The 24,950-nt window shown below is 34.9% G+C and overlaps 2 protein-coding genes across 4 annotated transcripts in view; both read right to left on the bottom strand.

Annotated features, from left to right (window-relative positions):
- The window catches only part of LOC125279959 (polymeric immunoglobulin receptor-like), a 52,563-nt gene extending 40,210 nt beyond the window's left edge, over positions 1-12,353 (bottom strand). The window contains exons 1-4 of one of the 3 annotated variants that reach the window (XM_048210205.1): positions 11,928-12,353; positions 8,101-8,445; positions 7,656-8,012; positions 7,241-7,342 (exon numbers count right to left, since the gene is read on the bottom strand). In XM_048210205.1, coding sequence (XP_048066162.1) covers positions 7,241-7,342; positions 7,656-8,012; positions 8,101-8,445; positions 11,928-12,012 — 889 coding nt within the window. In that variant the 5' untranslated portion in view covers positions 12,013-12,353. The remainder of the gene's footprint in view (positions 1-7,240; positions 7,343-7,655; positions 8,013-8,100; positions 8,446-11,927) is intronic. The other 2 variants (XM_048210198.1, XM_048210190.1) reach the window with 2 other exon arrangements.
- A 380-nt stretch (positions 12,354-12,733) lies between these two features.
- Positions 12,734-24,023, bottom strand: LOC125279990. Its single transcript, XM_048210249.1, has 15 exons — positions 23,688-24,023; positions 22,823-22,924; positions 20,580-20,927; positions 20,411-20,497; positions 20,230-20,322; positions 20,000-20,074; positions 18,360-18,473; positions 17,854-17,988; positions 17,388-17,471; positions 16,775-16,855; positions 16,335-16,430; positions 14,751-14,849; positions 14,553-14,581; positions 14,152-14,208; positions 12,734-13,366 (listed from the first exon to the last, which is right to left on the bottom strand). Exons 1-15 carry the CDS (start codon positions 23,746-23,748, stop codon positions 13,226-13,228), a joined length of 1,602 nt encoding a protein of 533 aa, XP_048066206.1. The 5' UTR covers positions 23,749-24,023; the 3' UTR covers positions 12,734-13,225.
- Between the last annotated feature and the right edge of the window lie 927 nt (positions 24,024-24,950).

The following is a 24,950-nucleotide window of genomic DNA, read 5'->3' as shown; positions in this document are numbered from 1 at the left end:
GGTGGTAGTTCTAGTAGTAGCGAAGCGATGATGCTCACACCCGAAATCCCATCACTTGTGTGTGCACAGCTCTTCGTAGAGGGTATAAATATATGGCATATATAAATATTACGCACACAAAAAGGTGAGCTATGTGACTTTTCCCCCACTTTCTCTCACACACATTTGCGGAGGGTGAACTAACTCAAAGGTAAGGCTATGATATGTGCTTCCCCTATAAAACACATATATTTCCTTGTAATAGTTTCAATTTACGTGTCGTTGCACAACCTACACAGTCAAACATAAATGCTCCTGATAAATCATTTGTTATTAACGTGTCAATGTTCACAAACCACTGTTAATTTAACGGAAAAGGAAACATACTGTATAAGGGATTTGGTTTGGCAGAAACCTCCTTTTCCCAAGAAAACAGCTCTGAGTCTCCTCCTATAATGCCTGATGAGTTTGGAGAACACCTGACAAGAGATCAGAGACCATTCCTTCATACAGAATCTCTCCAGATCCTTCAGATTCCCAGATCCATGCTGGTGCTTCTTTTCTTCAGTTCACTACACTCATTTTCTTTAGGGTTCAGGTCAGGGGACTGGGATGGCCATGGCAGAAGCTTCATTTTGTGCTCAGTGACACATTTTTGTGTTGGTTTTGATGTTTGTTTTGGATCATTGTCCTGATGGAAGATCCAACCACGGCCTAGTACATGATTTCTAGCAGAAGTGGTCAGGTTTTATCTGCTGGTATTTGCTAGAATCCATGATGTCATGTATCTGAATGTCCAGGACCATGGGGTATTTTTTTTATCCCTGTGTGCACTGAACCCATCTTAAGTGTTTGCTGACAAAAAGCTCTTTTTTTCCACCTGACCATAGAACCCATCCCATTTGAAGTTCCAGTAGTGTCAGTTACTTTTCAAACATTCAGTCAGATGAAAAAAACAAACAAAACAAAAAAACAGCCTTTTTTCAGCTAACATTCAAGATGGGTTTGGTGCACACAGGGATAAAAAGTACTCCATGTGTACAATGAAATATACTGCTGGATCTTTAATGTTGTGGGCCTATTTTTCTGCTGGAGGTCCTGGACATCTTGTTCAGATACATGGCATCATGGATTCTATCAAATACTAACAGATTAAAAATCAATACCTGACCGCTTCTGCTAGAAATCCAATAATGGGCCGTGGTTGGATCTTCCAATGATACAAACAAATAAATAATAATAAAAAAAAAACAACACAAAAATGTCTCACTGAGCACAAAATGAAGCTTCTGCCATGACCATCCCAGTCCCCTGAACTGAACCCTAAAGAAAATGAGTGGAGTGAACTGAAGAGAAGAAGCACCAACATGGAGCTGGAATCTGAAGGATCCGGAGAGATTCTGTATGAAGGAATGGTCTCTGATCTCTTGTCAGGTGTTCTCCAAACTCATCAGGCATTATAGGTGAAGACTCAGAGCTGTTATCTTGGCACAAGGAGGTTGCAAAAAGTATTGAATAAAAGGGTATGATTAACTGTTGTCACGGTTGTAGTGCAGGGATAGTCGCTCAACGAAGAAGATGCAAAAACCAAAGATGCTTTATTTAAAACCACCAACATAAACAGGAAAATTACTGCTACATTACTTTTATCTAATTTTCAATATTAGAAATAGACTAGGGATAAGCTGAGGACTTAAGTAGAGCAACTAAAGTAGATGAACTAAACAAACAACACCTGAACTGAATATACAATCAATTAGTAACCATAGAAACTGGTCAGAAGGGAAAAGAACCAATTAGAAATGACAACACTCTTGAACAAGGAAACATAACTGAAAGATAGCATTAGGAAAAGACAAATTGTAAGCATAAGCACTAATTTAGAATGTGACAATTGTGAGAAATGTGTATTAGAGAAAAAAAAAAATCATAATGAGATTTTCCCAAAATTTACAATTCTTATTGTGAATTCCAATGAAAGGTTTGATTTTTGTAATTTTTAAAACAAAAGATTAACAAAGCAGATTTATTTTCACAGCCTTCTTTGGTCATATTTACTAAGAGATTGAATAATTTTGAGCACAACTATATGTGTAACGAGATAAATATTGCAGTTATAGGGTTCTTTAAGTAAATCCTGCATTAATAGAATCATGTTTTCTATTGGCTGCGCTGGTAGTGCTGTAGCCCACTGAGTTTGAACAGCAAAGCTATTAGGGAGAACTGCTGTGGGTGTGTCGTCTCTTACGAAAAAGAATTTTATTCAAGTGTAATATTAGTATACTTCTTTTAAACTATAAAATAAACTATAAAATTATTTAAAAATTTAAAAATGTATTATTTAAAAATAATAAAGTATACTTTCAGTCTACTTTTTATATACTTCTCATAAATATACTTTATGTCATTCTTAGAAATATATTTAAAATGCACTTAAGTGTACTTGACTTATAATGACAGAAAAGCCTATTTGTATATTGAAAAGCATATTTGGCCAATACTTATACTCAGTCTTTTGATCAAGATATACTTAAAAGTATAAATTGAGTATTCTAAGTATACATGGCTTCTAGTTGTATTTACTCTTTTGATTGAGTAGCCTTTTAAATACTTCATATAGTTTTACACACAGTCTTATACACTTCCCTGGTGAAAAAATATATACTAAAATATATTTGAAATACATTTATTTTGTGCTAAGTACTACAATACAATTATATATTTATGTGCCAAATAAAAATACCCTGCAATTGTACTTTTGGGTTACTAAACTGGTATACTTAAAGTCTGCTAAATTGGAACAACTAATTTTGTACTAAATACACTTTGAATGTTTATCCACTTCAAAACAAATAAATTACTCTTCTTAAAAATAGTGCTTTAGAATACCTGCATGTTACTGCTTTTGAACACAGACCAGCTTACAACTTCATCAATAAATCATATACTGATCATTTATTAATGTTTTGTTCATCATTTGTTCATGATGAACAATTGTTTATTGAGATAATGATACTAAAACAATTTTGACATAAATACTTCAATGATTTATAAGTGATAAATAATGTATCAACTAATAACTTATCAACCATCTACTAATGATTTGTTTTATTTTATGGTTTACACATTTTAAGATTACACATTTTAAATGCTATTTCATGTATTCTGACTTATTTACACTGTTAAAAAGTTGGATTCTCATGCTAAACATGGCCAAAGTTTCAAACATGAGTTGGACGTATGACGGAGTATTTTTGTTCCAAAAATTCTCTTCCAAATCATTATTCGGATTTTTTTTTTTTTCCGAGTATGGGCCTGATTGACGTCAGCAGGGGCGGAATTTCTTGTACGGGCACTTTTCCTGGAAGGGCATGCGCACACACGTCGACCAGAGCGAGAGAGCAAAAGCACGCCTATCAACGCGCGTTCAAGTTTACAGAAGTCGTCAGCAGCACTGCACAGGTCACAGGACTACATGAAATCAACAATGTCACCAAATAAGTGTGTTTTTGGTTGTGAGGGAAAGTTACCCTGCTTCCCAAAGAACCCAGCATTAAGTGGAGCTGAGAGATTTGTTCTCACGCATTACGTTGATGCGCTCTCGACATTTGTTATTAAAATAACCATAGAAACTGATCGTTACAATCACTTTTTTATTGGTTAAAATGAATGTAGAATATCTGTGTTTTCCGTGGCTGCTCGAGCCCTCAGGATTGGCGCTTATGGTTTCATAAACAAGGCCCAGTTCCACACTGGATTCACAGATCGTTTGAAACTGAAAGATGGAACGGTCACAGGGATAATGATCCCAGTCATGAGTCAGAAACGCAGGTGGTGAGTAAAACGGCTTCAAATGTCTGTTTTGTTGGCAAAAGGCGCCTGAGTGCAAATAATGTAAACAACACAAACTTAGTTAATTCATAACATCATTATTCATCATTCACTATACGCTATATTCATTATAGTGATTTCAAAGTTATCCATGGATAATGCGATGGTGACCATTGATAGCTTGTAGATTGTCTTCACAAAAGCTGCGCGTACTCGTGACTCTAGCTCCACTTACAGGATTACAGGGTACGCCTCCAGGCACTCGGCTGTTTTCAGAAATACTCAGTGACAAGCCAAAAAACAGTTTTTAAAGTAAACTGGCGCTTTCCACTCCTCCCATGTGCTTCTCCTTTTCACAGTCTGTCAGAAATGATGGATGTTCCAAAATATATGGTCACATGACAATAAAAGTGTATGGTTGCCAAGAGACAGGGGGTGGGTCAACTTACCCACTGGCTCATCTTATCATGTTTGGTGCAAACTGTTTTGTAAAGCACTTAACTCATTGTTTTACTAAACAATGTGTTATTTCCATTAATTTCACATATATTTAAGAGTAATATAAAATGGATGATATAAGCTGTGTAATCTGTCTCATATTCGATATATATTATACTTGCTCTATTCATGCCATTCTTAATTGATTTAAAATGTTTTATACGATCACAAAGCAATAAGAAGAAAATGACAGAAGGAAAAGACAACATTGAATTGTTTAAAAAGTGTAATTTTCCTGGAGAGATTACATTTCAGATTTATGTTTTAATTTTGTTTGCTGTTTTGTTAAGTACAACGTAATGTGAATGAGTAATGTTTACTGTTATATTGAGAGCAGCAGAGCTAGAGAGAACTGCTGTGGGTGGAGCTGTAACATGAATCCATGACTTGCTATTTTTTCTCTTTCACTGCTCTGTGTGCAGGCATCCAATAAATTCTAATATCATCCACGTCCAGAGTGTGTGTGCTGATGAAGGGTGGGACAAACCAAGTCGGATAAACCAAAGGTCACATATGCAACAATTGCAAAGCTTCCAATGTGTAAACAATATAATTTGCACACTAAATCCAGCATAAACTCCAACACAACCTGCATATTTTTAAATGCTCAAGACATGAACTGCTCAATCTTTTGGCACTTAGCGTGAGCGTGAAGCTCAACTTCCATAGGAATGAAGTGAAAATGCTCGCTCTGCTCTGTGCCAGTGGACACGCACTGTTAAGCCTCTCCTCGTCAATTAATGTTTAGTCGACTATTAAGGGGCAGCCCTAATAGCTATGTGAATATATTTAACTAATGATCTGTTAAGCATTATATAATGTTTGTTAATGATTTATTAATCAAAGTTATTATAAAGAGTTAACGAAAAGAGATTTTATTCCTAATGTGAAATAACAAGAAAAGTTTTTTTTTTTTTTTTGCACATACTCTAATAATATTTAGAAAAAGCAAAAGATAAATACACAGAGCTGTGTTTGGAGAGAAACAACATTTCAGTCAGCAAAGAGGAACACTTTTTAGCAGAAGAGCAGATCCAGATGCACCTATTGCAGCACCACATATTTAGAACTGCAAAAATAATGACTGTTTTCAACGGTTTCCCAAACACTACTGCTACTGTGCTGTCATTCATCACACAAACTAGTCTTACACAAACTGTATCATAAGAACAGATTGTTTCATAACTCTATGGACCCTTCACCCGCTCACACTGCAATATAATTTAATTACTGTCATTCACTTTACAGCTCAGGCTGGTTAAATGTCAAAACTCTTTTCTTACGTTTTAGATATATATTGTTTATCTGTTCATCAAGGTTGAGCAAAATTTAGAACTGAAGAATAGACTCTTCAGTTCATGAGTGTGAATTTGAATTGAATTTGCCGCACCCCACAGGAAGCTGAACTGGAATTAAAATTAGATTCAATTCTAAATGGTCCACAACTCTGCTCTTTGTAATTTTATTTTTTTTATTTATTTTTTTTCTGTGTGTTTATGTGTCTTTTTGTCTTTTACACAAATTCATGTTGTCTTGGTTTTATGAAGAACTTATTTATTTATTTTTTTTTTTTTTTCATTGGACTCAACTATAAACTATAAATGCTTTAACTTTAAGCTGGTCAATTCACTGTTTTTTGAGTTGGACTAATCTGCTGAGGCCTTTAGTGAATGAAAACAGACTGAACTTTATGATGATGATGGTGTGAACTGAAGAAGACAACTTCTGCTAGAAAACCCTGCTCATTCAAGAACATATATTTCATGGACAGAGCAAGAGCATAATGCATGTGCAGATTGTGCATGGTTCAAGTGAATGATAAAGTTTGCCTCTTTACTTTAATATTTTAAACTAAATGTATGAAGCAATCAGTTTAATGAATATCCACAACATTAACAACGACACTGAAATAAGTGTGCAAGGTTTATCTTTCAATCAAATGGAAAATATGTATACATTTCTTGAAATATATTGTTATTAGTAAACGGATAACTGGAATCAAATAACTACGCATATACAATATTGTCCCTTTTAGTAGCTTCAAAGTAGCTAGCTACTTTTTCAGAAGGGTAGCTTGACTTAGTTGAACAATTAATAATAATAAATAAATAATGTTTGTTAATATAGTGTTAATAATGTTAAATTATTATTTAATTATTTGTTGTGTGTTCCTGACCAGACAAACTTTGGCATTTAGTCCGGTGTGTTTTAGTTGGTATCAACTGATTCACATGCAGCTTTACCTGCTCAAAACTATTTTGGTAAAGCAGAGGGGAATTCAATCAAGAAGGCTTAGCTCATGAATATTAATCAGAGCTCAGTCACATGACCTAATTAATATTAATAGTCATGCTAGAGGGGTGGATTCATTCAAACATGTCGTTGACTTCTCATCTGCAAGAGGTTTTTCATTTGTAATTTTATGATTTAGATGGATCTTCATGACTGCCCCCCTTAAAAACTGGTTCCACACCAGCCCTTAAAACTTGCCAGTTCGAAATGTTAATGCTATTGTTAATGTTAATGTCTGCAGCAAGTAGTGGTTCAACCAGGCATTTCTACAGATAGACTACTATAGTCTCCAGCAGTTCATCATGAGTTTTTGACTCTGGACTAAGATCTCCATTTTTTACATTTCAATATTTTCCACTAATTTCTTCAGTGTTGTTTTTGAAACCTTTCTCTGAGATTGTTGTGTTAATTTTTAAACAAGTTAAACTTTATTGCATGCTGGACTGTAATTGTAGCCTCATATGTTGATAGTGCAAATCTAGTTATTTTGGACTAAAGCCCCACTAGACCATTAACTCTTTCCAAAGTCTTTTGTGTATTTTACAATTAATAACATATACTGTATCGTGTGACTTGTTTTCTCTACCTTCTCTTAACCTTAAAGTCTCAAACAGACTACTGCAAATAAGAACATATGTACCTTTATACGGTGATCTGCAGTAGATCAGACAGCAGACCACAAGTGCAGACCCAGATGCAGTAATACACAGAATGAACACTATTATGTGTGAAACAGAGAAACCTGTGAAACACAGACATCAGTTATTGAACACAAGAGTTCTTCTATATTACCCTAAAAAGTAAATATTCTTTATTTGTGTAAATATGTATTTGTGTTTTTAACACACAGTCACACCTTTGTAGCACAACACTCTTATATTTGAAGTGATTTAGCATTACTATCACATCCAGAAATAATAATTCAGTCATAAGAATATCTGATCTTAATCAAACTCACAGTACTGCAAACTAAACATGATTAAACAACTACACATAACTTGTGTTAGTTTAGGCCTCAATGATTGTGTATTTTTTATTTATCCATCAAGACTCACCCAGTCTCTCCAGTACTACAGTTGCATTGGCTGAAAGTCCTCCAGCAAACACTTGACACATGTAAACTCCTTTATCCTCAGTTCTGACACTCTTCAGTCTGAGAGAGAAGTTTCCTTTGGGGATTTCATCAGTGAAGAACTCAACTCTGTCTCTGTATCGCTCATCTGATGAACCTGGTATAGTTTCATTGTTTTGGTAGAGCAGAACCAGAATATCTTCATCTTCATCTGTTTTCTTCCATGAAACCTCTTCAAAGTGTTCAGGTGTGATGTGAGAGTCGACAGAGCAGTTCAGAGTGACGTCCTCTCCCACAGACGCAGATATGGAGCGACTCGATCCTGATACTAGCAAACGCTCTGAATAAAAAAATAAACGAATATCAGCAAAATATATTTTTATAAAATACTATAACTTTCTCGAATTCCTTATTTGATTTTTGCTCACCTGCACTTTTTAATGTGACCACAGTCTCACCAGAATCCTGCTGACTGTGAACTTTACATGTGTATTCTCCCACATCTTCAGCTCTCAGATTATCCAGACGGAGGGAGAAGTTTCCATGTTGAATCTGATCAGTAAAGAAATGAGCTCTATCATGATAATCCTGCTGCTGGGCCTCTGGTCGACTCTCTCCATCTTGATACAGATGAACCAGAGTCTCTGAGTCTGTTCTTCTCCATTCCACCTCCAGATCCTCCTTTGGTAAAGGTTCATCAACATAACAGGGCAAAACCACTGAAGATCCCAGAGGAACAACCAGAGGACCAGAGGGACCACGTACAGTGAAGCCTAAAACAAATTTTTCCCATAGACAGGGACAGAGTCAAATTAAATAAAGCTTGTTTTTGTAGTTTACTGAAGTATGAATGGATTCATACTAACATAGAAAAACTTGAATTGAGTGGTTCCCTACATTATTACAGTACGTTTACGTGACGAAGTTCACCGTGCGCAAACATCCAAAGCATGTGACCAGAAAGCTGCGTCTCAGACAGTTCCTGTACACTGTGGTGGTGGTGGTGATGTAGTGCAAACCCACTTTTTCAAGTCCAACCACAAATGCTCGAATTGGGTTCATGTCTGGCTAAAGCATTAAAGGATTAGTCCACTTTTAAATAAACTTTTACTGTTAATTTACTCACCTCTATGTCATCCAAGATGTTCATGTCTTTCTTTCTTCAGTCAAAAAGAAATTAAGGTTTTTGATGAAAACATTCCATGATTATTCTCCTTATACGCTGTATGTCCTACGCCTTTCCTATTTTACTTACGGAACGAACGTGGTGCCAGTTTCGTTTTTTTTTCGTAAGTAGAATAGGGAAGGTGTAGGACATACAGCGTTAAGTGTTTTGAAGAATGCAGAAACCAGAAGTACGTTCAAGGCGATATTTTGTTTTTATAAAGCATATACAGTTGTATTTTTTTTTTTTTTTTCAAAAATGACCAATCGTTTCTCTAGATAAGACCCTTACTCATCGTCTGGTATCGTTTAAAGACCTTTGAAGCTGCACTGAAACAGTCATTTTGACCTTCAACTGTTTGGAGGCCATTGAAGTCCACTATAAGGAGAATAATCCTGGAATGTTTTCCTCAAAAACCTTCATTTCTTTTCAAATGAAGAAAGAAAGACATGAACATCTTGGATGACATGGGGGTGAGTAAAAATTATCAGGAAAAGTTTATTTAAAAGTGGACTAATCCTTTAACAGAAATTCATGTTCCTTGATGATTCTGGCAGTGTGGCATGGCGCATAAACCTGGTGGTAATGGCCACCACTGGCAGGGAACAGTTGACATGAATGGGTGCACTGCACTGCAACAATGTTCAGTACCTGACAGCTGTCAGGGATTGTGCTTTTGGGATAATGGGGCCTAAAGCATCCCAAGAAAACTACCACCGGCCTATGTCTGCCCATCAGTGCATCCAGGTGCCATAGAGCAGAAGGCTGCGATGAACTGTGTGCTGTGACACATTGCCTTGGTCACCACTGTTGTAGCTGCTGGTAATTTGTAACACTGTGCTCCTGCGATCGCTGTGAACACTGCACAACAGTCTTCGCTCCCATCTAGCATCAATGAGCTGCGGACACCACACAGCTGGACAATGGTTCGTCGATACATACTCACTACAGCGGTATGTGAACAACCTACAAGGTACACCTACGGAGATGCTCTGACCCAGTCGTCTAGCCATCACAATTTGGACCTTGTCAAACTCGCTCAAATCCTTACTCTTGCCCATTTTTCCTGCTTTAACACATCAACTTTGAGGACAAAATGTTCACTTGCTGCCTAATATATCCACTCACTAACAGGTGCTGTGATGAAGAGATAATCAGTTATTTATTTCACCTGTCAGTGCTCATAATGTTATGCCTGATCAGTGTACTTTTGGTGTATTTATTGGCGTATTTATCAGTGTATTTATTTCAATGATCATAAATTATTGACATAGATTCTTTTGATGTTGTAAACGCTGGTTAAAACCATATAAGCAAAAAAAAAAATATCAAAGTACGACAGACTTACACACTTCAATATGACAATAGCTGCCATGAATGTTCAAGTAACAAACAAATGTTAACCGAACATAAACATATTGTATTTGAGTTTGTATTTTAGATTCCAGCTCTGCTAACAACCTTCAACTTCACGGGACGCATCTCACAATGCTTTTTAAACACAAATTTCCTTTTACTATCTGCTCCAGCTCATCCATAGAAGAAATATTCCTAATCAAAATTTTAGTTTATATATATATTTTTTTGTTAAATGTAATGTAGGTACCTAGATGTTTTCTTTTCTTTTCTTTTCTTTTCTTTATTACTTTTGTTAACTTTAGGGTCCTGCTATAATATTTCAATTTGAATACAGTTGATTAATGTGTTATTTGCAAGGTATATACCAGTAAACATTTTGAGGTCATGCTCTCCTGACAAATTTCCTTTCAGGTAAAGTGGGCCAGCTAGTCTGGTAAAGTGAGCCATCCATGATTTATCAAAAATTATCCTATATATTGATTAAAAATACATGATTTATTAACACATATTATCAAACAAACATATTCAACAACATATTTAACAAACCTAAAAGCATATAGCCCCTAGGCTATGAGTAAAATTAATCAGTTCACTCAATGCATGTGTACAGTTCAAAACAACTGATAGAAAATGTTGTGTTGACAATAAATTTGATGAAATCTGATCATCAGAATATTCAGAAATCAGAATATGGATGAAAATTAACCCTACAGCATATTAAAAATGGGATGGGACTATAACACATGCAACAACAAATAGGCTAACAAAAACTGAACATGAGGAACATCTAAAATGGTAACCATATTGTAAAACTTTTTTCTGTCTATATTTTTCACTTTTAAAGAACTTAAATTGTGTCCATATTTTAAAATTTTATATTCTGCATCTACATTTTGCTCCTGTCATCCTATCTTTCCTTAAAACAAAACTAACAATTTTTTTATGCATTTTATTCTTTGCATTTTATTTTCTGTTAACTGTAGTAACAAACAAAATAGGAACTGTCACAATAAGTTTTGTTTACATTTAGTGAGCAACCTTATAATTTAGAAACTAAATTCTTATGTCAGAGGGTTTTCTACCTTTAACCATGAGGGTGTCCTGCTTTGAGGTGTGGCCACACCCACCAGTATTTTTTCATTTAAAGAGTGTCTCTTTATTCAAAGGCCATTGTCATGCTCTGAAAGTGTAAACCCATTGAGCACAGTACTATCAACTACCTGATGGCCCACTTTACCTGCATTCACCCCATAAAGTTACAAAGTAACTAACTAGCTAGTAGTTTTCTCATAATGTATCCAACTTTTTTACTCTTACTCAAGTAACAGTTAAGATTATTACTTTCACTTTTACTTTGAGCAAATATTTCTATAAGTAGCCTACTTGTACTTTTACTTGAGTACAGTTTTTGGATACTATACCCACCTCTGGAAGTAATCTGAAACTGCACACGATTCTTATAAAATGGAGAACTGAGATGAGTTTCTCCCTACATTAAAATGGTGTCGAAGGAAATATTTGCCGTTTGTTTGTCTAGGCAAAACAAGACTTTCTGAACATTTCTGCAATATACGGAAGATTTCTACTTTAAAGTCTTCTTTTCAAATACATTGCATTATCAAGATATATATTTTCTTAATTTGTCTACAGGCATTTAAATATAAATAAAATGAAATAGATACGTTAAAGAAGTCGTGTATGTTCTCACTTGCAAATGGATAGCTAGCTTACCGTCAGTGATCATCAGCAGTATTGACATCAAAACACAGATCGGTGGTCGTATCTTCCGATATGCACAATTAAACAAAACGATCATGTCTACTAACTATAAAATTATCGCAAATATAGATATTTCGCTGACAGAAGCTCATGGCCGTGACATGTCCTTAGATCAACTTTACTTTCACTTCTAATTTTTACTTTCACTTGCAAATATAGTCGTAAGGCGGTGTCAATGTCAAGTCATTTGTTGGAAATATAGGCAGTGCAATAAACACATATCAACACGTTAACATAATGCTGACCAAAACGAAGCTGATTAATCTAAAAGAAAATAATCAAACAAGTCTTAATAAATGATCATAAACAAACAAGCAAACAACAATTCTATTTCCATAATGCACTCTTCCTATAATGTTCACTACGTGAAGCGCGTCAGCAGTGTTGCCAGTCCGCAGTTTTCCCACAGAATTGGGCTACACTGTTGCCGAGGTGTTGTTTTTCATGTCCGCGAGTTCAAGCAATCCCGTGAAATTTAGCCCTTGGAATGCGAATTTTACCAAAGGAACCCCGTCAAAAATTTTCACATTTTTATGGAGGGACCAACCCCCCTTTCTGGGAGAAATCAAACACAGATTTTAAAATACCATTTTGTATAATCCTAATAGGCAGATGTTAAACCTTTGAAAAATTATTTTGGTCAAACTCAAGCAAATATATTTAAGCATTTATCAAACGAAATCTAAGAAATGGAAGACCCAAAATGTCCACCCTATAGAGAACAAATGAACAACAGTTATAAAACTTTTATGGGGACTTTCCATAGACATCATGGTTTTTATTCTGTACAAACAATATTCTATCCCCCTATGGTATTGAATTGGATTTGATTGCATTTTTTTGTGCATATTTGAATGAAAAATTAGTGTCATTGGACTTTTGACAGGCCTATAGACATAAACAGAGCTGAGGAAACCCTGACCTGAACACTGTACAACTGCTCTCAGATCAGCCAAGAAACCACTGAAGAAGCCATCTGAGCTCCATCAGTAAATGAACTGAACTTTACTGTATAGTTTGGTTCTGGTTAATATCCAAACTCATTGTTTCTGATGGTTTAAATCAACATCTGTGTTACAAATACATAGTCCTACTGCAAAAATATTTAAAGCTATTTACAAAAGCCAAAAAAAAAAAAGACCTCACAGTACAAAATAATTTAAATAACAACGAAGAACAACACTGATGTCAGTTTGAACGCTGTCAGCGCTCATGAGTTTAAGAAAAGAGTCTTTTTCTCTCATAGTTGATTATGTTTGTGATTCGACTGAATCTAGCAGACTTTCTTCCAGATCATCAGTCTTTAGGAGAGTTTTCATTTCATGTGAATCTGCTTTGTTCCGGTTCTGGTTTGATCCAGTGGATGGAGCTTCATCAGATCCTGCTGCATTCTAGATTCAGAATAAAGGTGTGATCATATATACCGTTGTTCAGCGAATTTTTGCAGACGAAATCCAGTCATTTCATAAGGAATCCAAAAATATCTTAAGTAGTGATTCTCAGTCCTGGTCCTGGAGCCTCAAACATTTCAGTTTTAGAAAAAAGTGACTTGTTTAAGTTCATGTGACTTGCAACATATTTAGACACCATATAGTCAAAGCTAACATTGCACACTTTGGGTGCATCTCAATCAGCTCTCTAGTTCAGTAGACAGCTAGGGCATGAGTCAGACACTATAAGAGCTGTCTCGATCTCAAAATCCTTCAAGTGCATTGGAACTCCCTAAAAAAAAAAAAAAATCCCACAGTTCACTGGAAAAAACAGCTGATTGAGATGCACCTTTTGTTTATTCCATTGAGGAAGTTCTGGGTACTCATAGATCACTATGACCTACACTTTTATTAACTGTTATCACAGTACTTATACTACATAATGGCTTGAAGTATTGCAGAAGTAGGAAAATAGTATAGTCTTAAAATTTGGGGTGGTTAACTTTACTATGTAGCCCCTGCTGGTAGATGCTGTAACTGCACCATTCAGATGTCTAAGATGGTTTGTGTCAAATAAATGAGACAAACACAATCTGCAGTGCTGAGGTTCTCCAGGAGCAGGACTGAGAAACAATGATCTACACAACATCTGTGTTTTTAATCATCAAGCATTTTATGAAGTGTTAAATATCATGAATATGTTTGACTTGTTCTTAAACAAACACCACATTAAATCTGATACTAACCTGAGAACGCAGATTCTGTGATGCAGTAGCTAGAGTCTGAGGAGACCTTATTGCCTTCTGTGTTCAATGAAATATTTTAAACAGATATTTTCACAATCATATACAGAGCTGTAAAAAGTCAATTAAAACACCTAGCCATTTGCTTGAAAACACTGAGTATTTTGTTTAAAAAAAACAAGTATAATTTATTTTGTACTCAGACTTTGTTTTATTGTACTTTGTCAGTATAAAATAAAAAAAGACTTATGTTGTATCAGCCAGAGATGATGATAAAATGATAAAAAGTGCACCTTAATATGATGTAAAACGTCTCCTGATATTGCAATTTATTAAATATGGTTCACATTAAATATAGTACTGTATCATATTTAATGTAAATCATATTTAATAATGATACTAACCTGGCATGATTGCAGACACATTTTCATCCCTGTGTGTTTAAAAAGGATGGAGGATATTGTTTAAAAGATGATCAGATTAGACAAAACACATCAGATGGTTTAATAGCTGATTCGTGGATATAACTAAGACAAAAATAAAATAAAACATTACTTCACATATACATTAAAATGCAATTGACTAAAGTTCAGTTTACTCACAGGGTTCAAATACCAGTAAAATCATCAGAAATAAAGTAAAGAGGATTTCAAAGGAAAAGACGACGATTCTCAGATCTCCAACTGCTCCATCACCATTAACTGAGGATGGACAATAGTATTTTATTTACAATAACACTTTATCCTCAGTTAAAAGCATTAACAGCAGATTATAAGGTTTTATTGTAGTATTATTGCTCTAAATCAGTGTAAAAATGAGAATAATTTGATCAGAAAATCTTGAAGTTGATTTCTGCCCCATATAAAAATAATACCCAGATAGCAAGCAACCATTGAAACAATATTAAATCAATGTTAATGTGTCAACATAAACCACATTGACTCAACATCACTTTTGTATCTGCAATTACTGTTGAAAAAATGTTGAAATTTCATTCAAAAAATCAATGGTAATGGCATTGAATCAAGGTTACAATGTGATGTTGTTTCAACATCATGCTTGCACTCTCAGAAAAAATTAAACACAACAACTACAACTGACTCAAAGCCACACGGCCTGAAATCATCTAAATAAAGGCAATACATCTCTCAAGATCTCAGCAGAGCAGGATTAAACAACTCCAAAAAGTGCAGCTTCACTTATTATTAACCAGTTTGACTTTATTTATGTCATTCATCTACAGAAGTTCATATTGATAATTAACAGAAGTTTAGATGTTGATGTTTTATTGAAATTGTTTGGTCATCATTATGTTGATCAGTGTTTCCTTTAGTTGGACAGTTTGACTCTTAGATTTTATGTGTTTGTGATCTTTGTAACAATGTTTACCCAAACATATAATTTGTTGCAAAGAAAGTTGCAAAGAAAGTCACTAATTTTATCCCAGACCTAAATTGGTTATTTGTTATTATAAATTATATTCATTAAAAATACTTCCTTTTGACAGATTGAATTTTTTTTTAGACACACAGACATCAAGAATAACCTTATGAATCTCAACAATAACTCATGCTGCTGAGAGCCACCATAGTATAAAACTCATGGTTCCCAGCATGCACTGTGGCATGATAAACACTGGTAAAAACTGTTACAAAGACCACAAACTCACATAAAAAGCCAAGAGTCAGATTACCCAAGTAAAGAAACACTGATCACCATAACAGTGACCAAACCTTTTCAATAAAACATCAACATCTAAACCTGTTCATTCTCGAAAAGAACGTCTGATGTGATCTTGAGAGATTTATTGTCTTCTTTTATTTTCTGTTGATTTCAGGCTCTGTGGCTTTAAGTCAGTTATAGTTTTAGGTGTAGTCAGTTGTTGTGTTTCATTTTCTGTAAGTGCAAACATGATGTTGAACCAACATCACATTGTAACCTTGATTCAATGCCGTTACCATTGCTTTTTGGATGAAATTTCAACATTTTTTCCCCACATTTATTGCGGGTGCAAAGTGATGTTGATCGACACATTAACATCGATTTAACATTGTTACGATGGTTGATTGCTAAGTTGGTACCTATACTAACGTGATGCATTAGCTTATATGTATTTACCAAAGATTTACTGTGAATTTATTAAGTAATCGGCCACTGTATGATGTTCAGGTGTTGTGTTCACTCACCTGTTTTCAGTATCAGTTCAGTCATCAGTGTAACAGAGTTCAGTAAAACAACACCAACTGATCCAAACACATACACGGGAACAATACGGTACAAATCTGTAAGATCAAATAAAAGTTAAATATCATCATGTAGAGAAATTGAGTAACAGACATTATAGAGACATACAGAAAAGTAAATATTAGAATAAATTCATTATGCATATTAGAATAAAAATTAATTATTGCAGTGTTTGATCTTCTCCAATGTCTGTTCAGAGTTTATTTCAAGTCCTTCATTCTTCTAGTAAACATATCCTCTAGTTTATTCAGGATAAGACTGCATCAAGAAATTATTTGTTAAAATAATTTAAACAAAACCGACTTTGACAGAATTGTTTTTTTTTCCCAACACAGTTGTGAAGATGATCAAAGTACATGATTAATAATGATTGATACTGTACCCCATTTAAATGACCATGTGAAGTTTATCACTGCCCACAGTAACTGAAGAAATGCAATCATACAGGCCCATCCGACACGATCTGAACATGAACAAACACATGAGCTTCATCCAAGGAATATTTTCTTTAATGTATGTGTCAATTAATAGACAAACAAACTTTCGTCCTCTTTAGTAACTTACAGCATAAATGTATGATATTGCATATTAAGATGTTTCAAATCCTAATATTTTCTATTACAGTGCCTTTTTCAGTTGCCAGAGCTATGATGTAGAAATAGACCATAATGGCATTGACCAATAACATGACAATTAACCACAGTGACCTCATGAACAAAAGTGAACCTGAAAAACATTTTGAACATATCTGAGTTTGACACTGACTAAATTGAGCAAACAAGATTTTAAAATCAAGATCATATACATTGAAGATATCTCATAATATTTTACAAATGTCTAAACAACACACATTTTAAATCTGAAAATATTTCTCATTCAAAATCATTAAAGATAAGAGATTCATGTGGAGTAAATATCACAATATGACGCAATGGTGATGTAATGATTTCTTTATACGTTTATATCAGGGATCAGATCATATTTCAAACACTTACAGAGCATCTCTTTCCCACATGTAAGATCCCAATCGTATCTTGTCACTGTGAGGAACACTGGTAAAACTGCAACAGTTATGAATCCTGAGAACAGAAAAGTGAAAATATTAATACAGATACTGAGCTTTACTGACAGACACATCAACAAATTCACATACCATTAGATGAAAACATGAACATCAGTCTCACTGTATGAATATGGATTTTGATATTAATAGAAAACGCAGACAGTGTATTTTTTACATTAATTTATTGTGGTAATCAAATTAACAAAAATAAAAAAGTATTTTAATATTTAAAAGGTATGTTACAAAAAAATCTGTTATTTTTTGCCCTCCTAGTAAAATGTCAACTCAGTTTCCAGATATTTACTTGATATGATTTTTATGATTTTTGAATACTGAACAATGTTTTCTTGCACTATTATCCATGAATGAATCTGAATAGCTCATAAAGGTGAATTTACCTGCTCTGGCAGATCCAAAGGCGAAGAACAGGAGTAGGAATTGTAGTGAAGGTAAAACATCAAAGCTTATTCTAGCCAGAACCCTGAAAATTGTAATCATCTGTTGGCTTAATTTCCAAATGAATCTGGCCAACACTGTATCAAAAAGGGGGGAGGAAAATACTCAAATGTTTTATCTGATTTTGAATTAATGTCATGAAAGTTTATCATGACAGGAGAAGTTAAAACTGTAGACGCAACAAAAGTGTGTTACTGATTAATGTTTGTAACATAATTATGTATGTCTCTGTAATTATAGAAGCATCTATTAACAGTTTAATCAACCTAAATATTAGATCTGACAAATGATCTATAGTAATATATCGACTACAGTCATAATTAACTACTGGAAATGTTTTACTTGAATACCAAATTATTTATGATATTATGGTTTTATATTTTGTGCTAATGTGGTAAAACATGATTTCCCTTCACAGCACATACATGCATTTGATAGAAATACTTACATAGAATAATATAGATGAGGTTTAGCAGGAGTACTATCACAAAGAGGACTATAATCACAACACCTTCAAATCCAGTGTAATTTAGACTTTTGTCCCAGACAGATTTAAACAGGACTGGAATAAAGGTAGAGAGCATATAAGGTTTATAAGATTAATAATAAAATGTGGTCAGTCCTATAAAAATAGCTACTGAGAATTAATACTGAACCCATTCAGAATAATGGTATTAACACTTGACACTAAGTAGATTCGTTATATTTGTTAAATATATATTGTGCTCAACTATTAAAGGAACACTCCACTTTTTTTGAAAATAGGCTCATTTTCCATCTCCTCTAGAGTTAAACAGTTGAGTTTTACAGTTTTCGAATCCATTCAGTCGATCTCCAGGTCTGGCGGTACCACTTTTAGCATAGCTTAGCATAGTTCATTGAATCTGATTAGACCGTTAGCATCTCGCTAAAAATAATCAAAGAGTTTCAATATTTTTCCTATTTAAAACTTGACTCTTCTGTAGTTACATTGTGTACTAAGACTGACGGAAAATGAAAAGTTGTGATTTTCTAGGCCGATATGTCTAGGAACTATACTCTCATTCCGGTGTAATAATCAAGGAACTTTGCTGCCGTACCATGAGTGCAGCAGGCGCAATGATATATCAAGTTTTAAATAGGAAAAAATTTTGAAACTCTTTGGTCATTTTTGAGCGAGATGCTAACGGTCTAATCAGATTCAATTAACTATGCTAAGCTATGCTAAAAGTGGTACTGCCAGACCCGGAGATTGGCTGAATGGATTCGAAAACAGTAAAACTCAACTGTTTAACTCTAGGGGAGTTGGAAAATGAGCCTATTTTCAAAAAAAAACGGTTAGTTCACCCAAAAATGAAAATTCTGTCATTTATTACTTACCCTCATGCTGTTCCACATCCGTAAGACCTTCGTTAATCTTCGGAACACAAATTAAGATATTTTAGTTGAAATCCGATGGCTCCGTGAGGCCTTCATAGACAGCAATGACATTTCCTCTCTCAAGATCCATTAATGTACTAAAAACATATTTAAATCAGTTCATGTGAGTACAGTGGTTCAATATTAATATTATAAAGCCACGAGAATATTTTTGGTGTGGCAAAAAAAAAACCTAAAAAACTAAATAAGACTTATTTAGTGATGGCTGATTTCAAAACAATGCTTCAGGAAGCATCGGAGCATAAATGAATCAGCGTATCGAATCTGCTGTTCGGAGCACCAAAGTCACGTGATTTCAGCAGTTTGACACGTGATCTGAATCATGATTCGATACACTGATTCATTATGCTCCGATGCTTCATGAAGCAGAGTTTTGAAATCGCCCATCACTATATAAGTCGCACCAAAAATATTCTTGTCTCTTTATAATATTAATATTGAACCACTGTACTCACATGAACTGATTTAAATATGTTTTTAGTACATTAATGGATCTTGAGAGAGGAAATGTCATTGCTTCATATCAGATTAATGAAGGTCTTACGGGTGTGGAACGGCATGAGGGTGAGGAATAAATGACAGAATTTTCATTTTTGGGTGAACTAACCCTTTAATGTGCATTTCATTTGTTTATGATAATGGCTTTTGAATAACACTTGATTTGTTTACCTGAATAAAAAACAGTTGACAAAACAATGTATTCTGTGTCATAACTGTTATTTTGAATAAATGTTTTGATCTTGCCTAGAAGAAACAGAAAAATACAAAATAATGACAATCACAATATACAACTCATTGGCAATAATACACTCAAAACTTTTTAGTGGATTTTTTGGGGGGTTTGGACAAAGTATAGTATTTTCTCTAATGATATGACAATAATCATAAATTAATCATACCTGTGAACTCATTTACATATGGAGCCGCCCAGAGCAACATGAGAGGCCTCAGAGAATAAAGAGCACAACAAGAGACTGTTTCGTTCAGAGATCCTGAAACAATACCAGATAATCATCACTGCTGTAATACTTGAATGCTATATTATAATGCTTCAATAAACACTAGTAGTGAAACACTCACCTTCAGAAACACCCCAAAGAACAAAAGCAAGAAACATCAGAATATTTGGACTGAAGACTAGAAACATCTGAAGATGAAAGACTGTCTCTATAGAGAGATGACACAAAATAACATCAATTTAATTATTGCGTTTGGGATGTAACAAGTAGTGTCTACTAGATTGACTTACCTGGTAGTCTCTGTTCCAAATAAGTTTCAGTTGAAAACACAGATCTCCTTTTACTGTAAACTTTACATGTGTATTTTCCCTCATCTTCAGCTCTCAGATTGTCCAGACGGAGGGAGACGTTTCCATGTTGAATCTGATCAGTAAAGAAATGAGCTCTATCATGATACTCCTCCTGCTGGGCCTCTTGTCGACTCTCACCATCTTGATACAGATGAACCAGAGTCTCTGAGTCAGTTCTTCTCCATTCCACCTTCAGACTTTTCTTTAATAAGTGTTTGTCAATATAACAAGGCAAAACCACTGAACCTCGCGGAAAAATCTGGTTACAAGAATGTTGCACAAGGAAACCTGAAAAGGAAAAGACAAACCATTTCTAAATCAAATGTTAAGGCAAGACAAAAGTGAAATTCGCAGGTTGAATTCTAGGTGCAACTAAAATACTATTAAAATTTACTTTTGGAATTTTAATATCAGTCAAAAGTTTGGAACCATTACTGTTTTTAATGTTTGTGAAAGAAGTCTCTAATAAGAAGTCTCATTAAACCTGCATTTATTTGATAAAAAATACAGAAAGAAAATGTAATATGTTTTTACAGTTGATAACAGTATTTAAAATAACAGTTGTCTATTTTAATATGCTTTATTTTATTTTTTTTTTCTGCGATGCAAAGCTGAATTTTCATCAGCCATTACTCTAGTCTTCAGTGTCAGTGCCTTTAGGTTTCCTGTCCATCACTACACTCTAAAAAATGCTGGGTTAAAAACAACCCAAGTTGGGCTGAAAATGGACAAACCCAGCGATTGGGTTGTTTAAAAATTGCTATATGGCTAGCTTAAAATGAAACCAAAATAGTTGGGAAATTAAAAACCAGATGCAATTAGAGGCAACAATAATAGACAAAAGGTGAATGTTTATTAATAAGCTTTAATATTTTATTAATATAAATGTAATAGTTTAATAATATAAATTTATTAATAAGAAATTTAATAAATGTTTATTGTTTAATAATTATTAATTGAACATTAATAAATGTTCATTTCCAACATACTTTGGGTTAATTTTAATTAAGCAATACAGTAATTTTTAAACAATAGTTGAGTTAAATAAAACTACCCAGCAGGTTGGGCAAACATTTAACCCTACCGCTGGGTTAAAACAACCCAATTGCTGGGTTTGTCCATTTTCAACCCAACTTGGGTTGTTTTTAACCCAGCATTTTTTAGAGTGTAGTCCTTCGTCCTTGTCCAGAGCCTCCACCTTCTGGAGGAGTTGTTAATTACCTCTACACCTGTATGGTTTTACCTCTCTGTCTGAGTATTTAAGTAGTCTCAGTTATGTATCTAATCCTTGTTCCCTGAAGGAGGGAACAGAGCTTTTACATCAGAACTGAACTGACGAATTGGGATCTCGCCAGAGAGCCTCATCACCTTCAAGTGTAACTAAAACGAGCCAATGGACATTGGCATGTGAGATTTGCATTGCGCACCCCGCCTCGTGTAACCCCTCTACCCAGGTCCTACTTGCCCCACTCTGACGCAGGCCTCGAACCTGGGTCTCTGGCGTGGGAGTCGGACACTCTAACAAGGAGGTTAAAGGCTGCAATCTCTAGCGTCAGTCGCTAGAGCATCTCTTGACATCAGAGGAGTGAGGTCATAACAACACTGCAGAGCTTCCACACACTCGTAGTCACACAATGAGATGATTGCTTTAGAGCATAAATGCTCAGTTCTGATGTTAAAAGTTGAATGTGTGATTGCACATGCACTTCCTTATATGCCTGTGATGTGGGAGGGAGTGCACGATGCAAATCTCACACGTCAATGTCCATTGGCTCGTTTTAGTTACAGGTGATTGGGCTCTCTGGCTCTGGCTCTCGAGATCCCAATTCATCAGTTCAGTTCTGACATAAAAAAAATTGAATGTGACTGACTGAAAGGGAACTATATTTCGTTTCATTTTTGAATAATGATTAAAGTTTTTGTTCTATTCCTCATGATTTTTCTTCCTTTTTGAATGAATTTGAATGTGTGTGTTGGAGAGTGTGCAAAAGATAGAACTGATGCAGGCATGCCAGAAAGTTTAAAAGTAATTAGCCAAATTGTTTTAACACATTTATAGTATATTTTATTATTATTTGTCCATTCTCCAGTCCAAACCATTTATCATCTGAAGGGTTGCAGGTATTATTACTACTACTATTATGACTATTGAATCACACTTTGGTTTATGCCTTTTGAATGACCTTTATTTTGTGAAGTGCAGTAGATCAGACAGCAGAGCACAAGTGCAGATCCAGATGCAGAAATACAGAGAATCAACACCATTATGTGTGAAACAGAGAAACCTGTGAAACACAGACATCAGTTACTGAACAAAGTATTGTAAAATGCCCTGTATTTTTTTCATGTTCACAGCATATGAATCACTGGACATCTGCTCTACTAAAGGGATAAAATAATCTGTCTGATATGCTTGAAGAATGTCTATTTGTTGTTTTTATTTTTTTTTCACATTTTGCTTCAGGCAATAACATAATGATTGTGGCGACCAGGGCGGGCGAGAGCCGTGAGGGAACGGCGCGAGGCCGGTGGCGCGAGTGTTAATGAGCATCACCTGGGAGGCGCACCGGCCTTGAGTCCCTCACGGAGGAGCTCCGGGAGCATAAAAGGAGGAGCGACTACAGTGAAGGACGAGAGAGGACCAGGCCTGGACTTATTTTATGTTTTATTATGTTTGTGTGGCCGGCAGACGTCCGCGAGGGTCTGCCGGCATTACTTTCGTTTTGTTCTTTGTTTATTTTATATTAAAGTTACGTTGAATGTTCGCCGGTTCCCGCCTCCTTCTTCCCATATCTACGAACTACGTTACAATGATAATATGTTTTTAATCGCAATCATAGAGGAAAGTAATGTAATCCTTGAAATTCAATACATATTAATTATTTCTCTCAGTTTTTGATACACAAAGCAAAGATGAGAATTAGGCATGCTAATTTCTACATTATTCAAGGGAAATTTAATGCTGAAAATATTAACTTACATTAGTCACCTACATTAAAAGTTCCATTTTAGAAAACATGACAACTTTATCATTTACCTCTCACTCACCCAGTCTCTCCAGTACTACAGTTGCATTGGCTGAAAGACCTCCAGCAAACACTTGACACATGTAAACTCCTTTATCCTCAGTTCTGACACTCTTCAGTCTGAGAGAGAGAAGTTTCCTTTGGGGATTTCATCAGTGAAGAACTCAACTCTGTCTCTGTATCGCTCATCTGATGAACCTGGTATAGTTTCATTGTTTTGGTAGAGCAGAACCAGAATATCTTCATCTGTTTTCTTCCATGAAACCTCTTCAATGTGTTCAGGTGTGACAGAGCAGTTCAGAGTCACGTCTTCACCCACATACACAGATATGGACTCATCTGAGCCTGATGCTTTTAAATGCTCTAGAAATTAAAGCGAAATATCAGCTTATTTAATAAAATATTAAACTTTCTACCAAAACTCGTTTGGTCATCAGAGGGACCACACAAAAATCAACCCTATAAACAAACAGAGAGAGAGAAAATAAACAAAGTGTGTGTGTGTGTGTGTGTGTGTGTGTGTGTGTGTGTGTGTGCGTGTGCAGTGTAAATGGGTACATACAGAGATCATTATCAACTATCATCATCACTGTCACGAACAAGCATTTATATTGGAGCTCCTTCAAACCCAAAACTCCTACAAACAGTGTTCAGGAGTTAATTTTTGTTTAAGAACAATGTTGTAAATCCGGTTAAATAATGTGACCATGAAATACATCCTCAGAAAAACTTTAAACTTAAATTAAAGCAACTATTAGTTTCATAATGTACAGACAACAAAGATCCTAGTATGTTTGCTTGTTAAAATAAACTAGCATCTGGTTTGCTTACAGACTATTTAAGAAACACAGGGAGCAGAAATACCAAATATCTTCCTAATAATAGCAAACTAGATTATTAAATGAGAGAAAAATCATAATAAGTGCTGTAAATAGAAATCTAATCATCATCATCACCTAAAGCAATCAACAAAACTGCTGAAAGCTATTGCACATTGGATAAAACTGTGCATGTTTTCACTTGAATCACTTTTAAAGTGAGAAAAGCATTGTACATACCATCAGATATAACCAGAATTACTGCCACAAATATAATCATAAACAGGTACATGATCAGTTGAAATTACGATCATCTCTCTAGATCGTGAAAATGAAGGTCTGTAAGTGAGCCATTTGATGCATGAAAGCAATATGTTTAAACATGTTTTATTTTCTTCCTTTGAGAAAGTGCAGTTGAGCTGCAGCTAATCCAACTAAACCGGTTCTGATTAGTCAAATTAAAAATG

The sequence above is a fragment of the Megalobrama amblycephala genome, linkage group LG1, assembly GCF_018812025.1.
Source record: "Megalobrama amblycephala isolate DHTTF-2021 linkage group LG1, ASM1881202v1, whole genome shotgun sequence".
Taxonomy (NCBI): domain Eukaryota; kingdom Metazoa; phylum Chordata; class Actinopteri; order Cypriniformes; family Xenocyprididae; genus Megalobrama; species Megalobrama amblycephala.
Note: the sequence above shows the minus strand (reverse complement) of the source record. Positions and strands in the feature narration are given on the sequence as shown.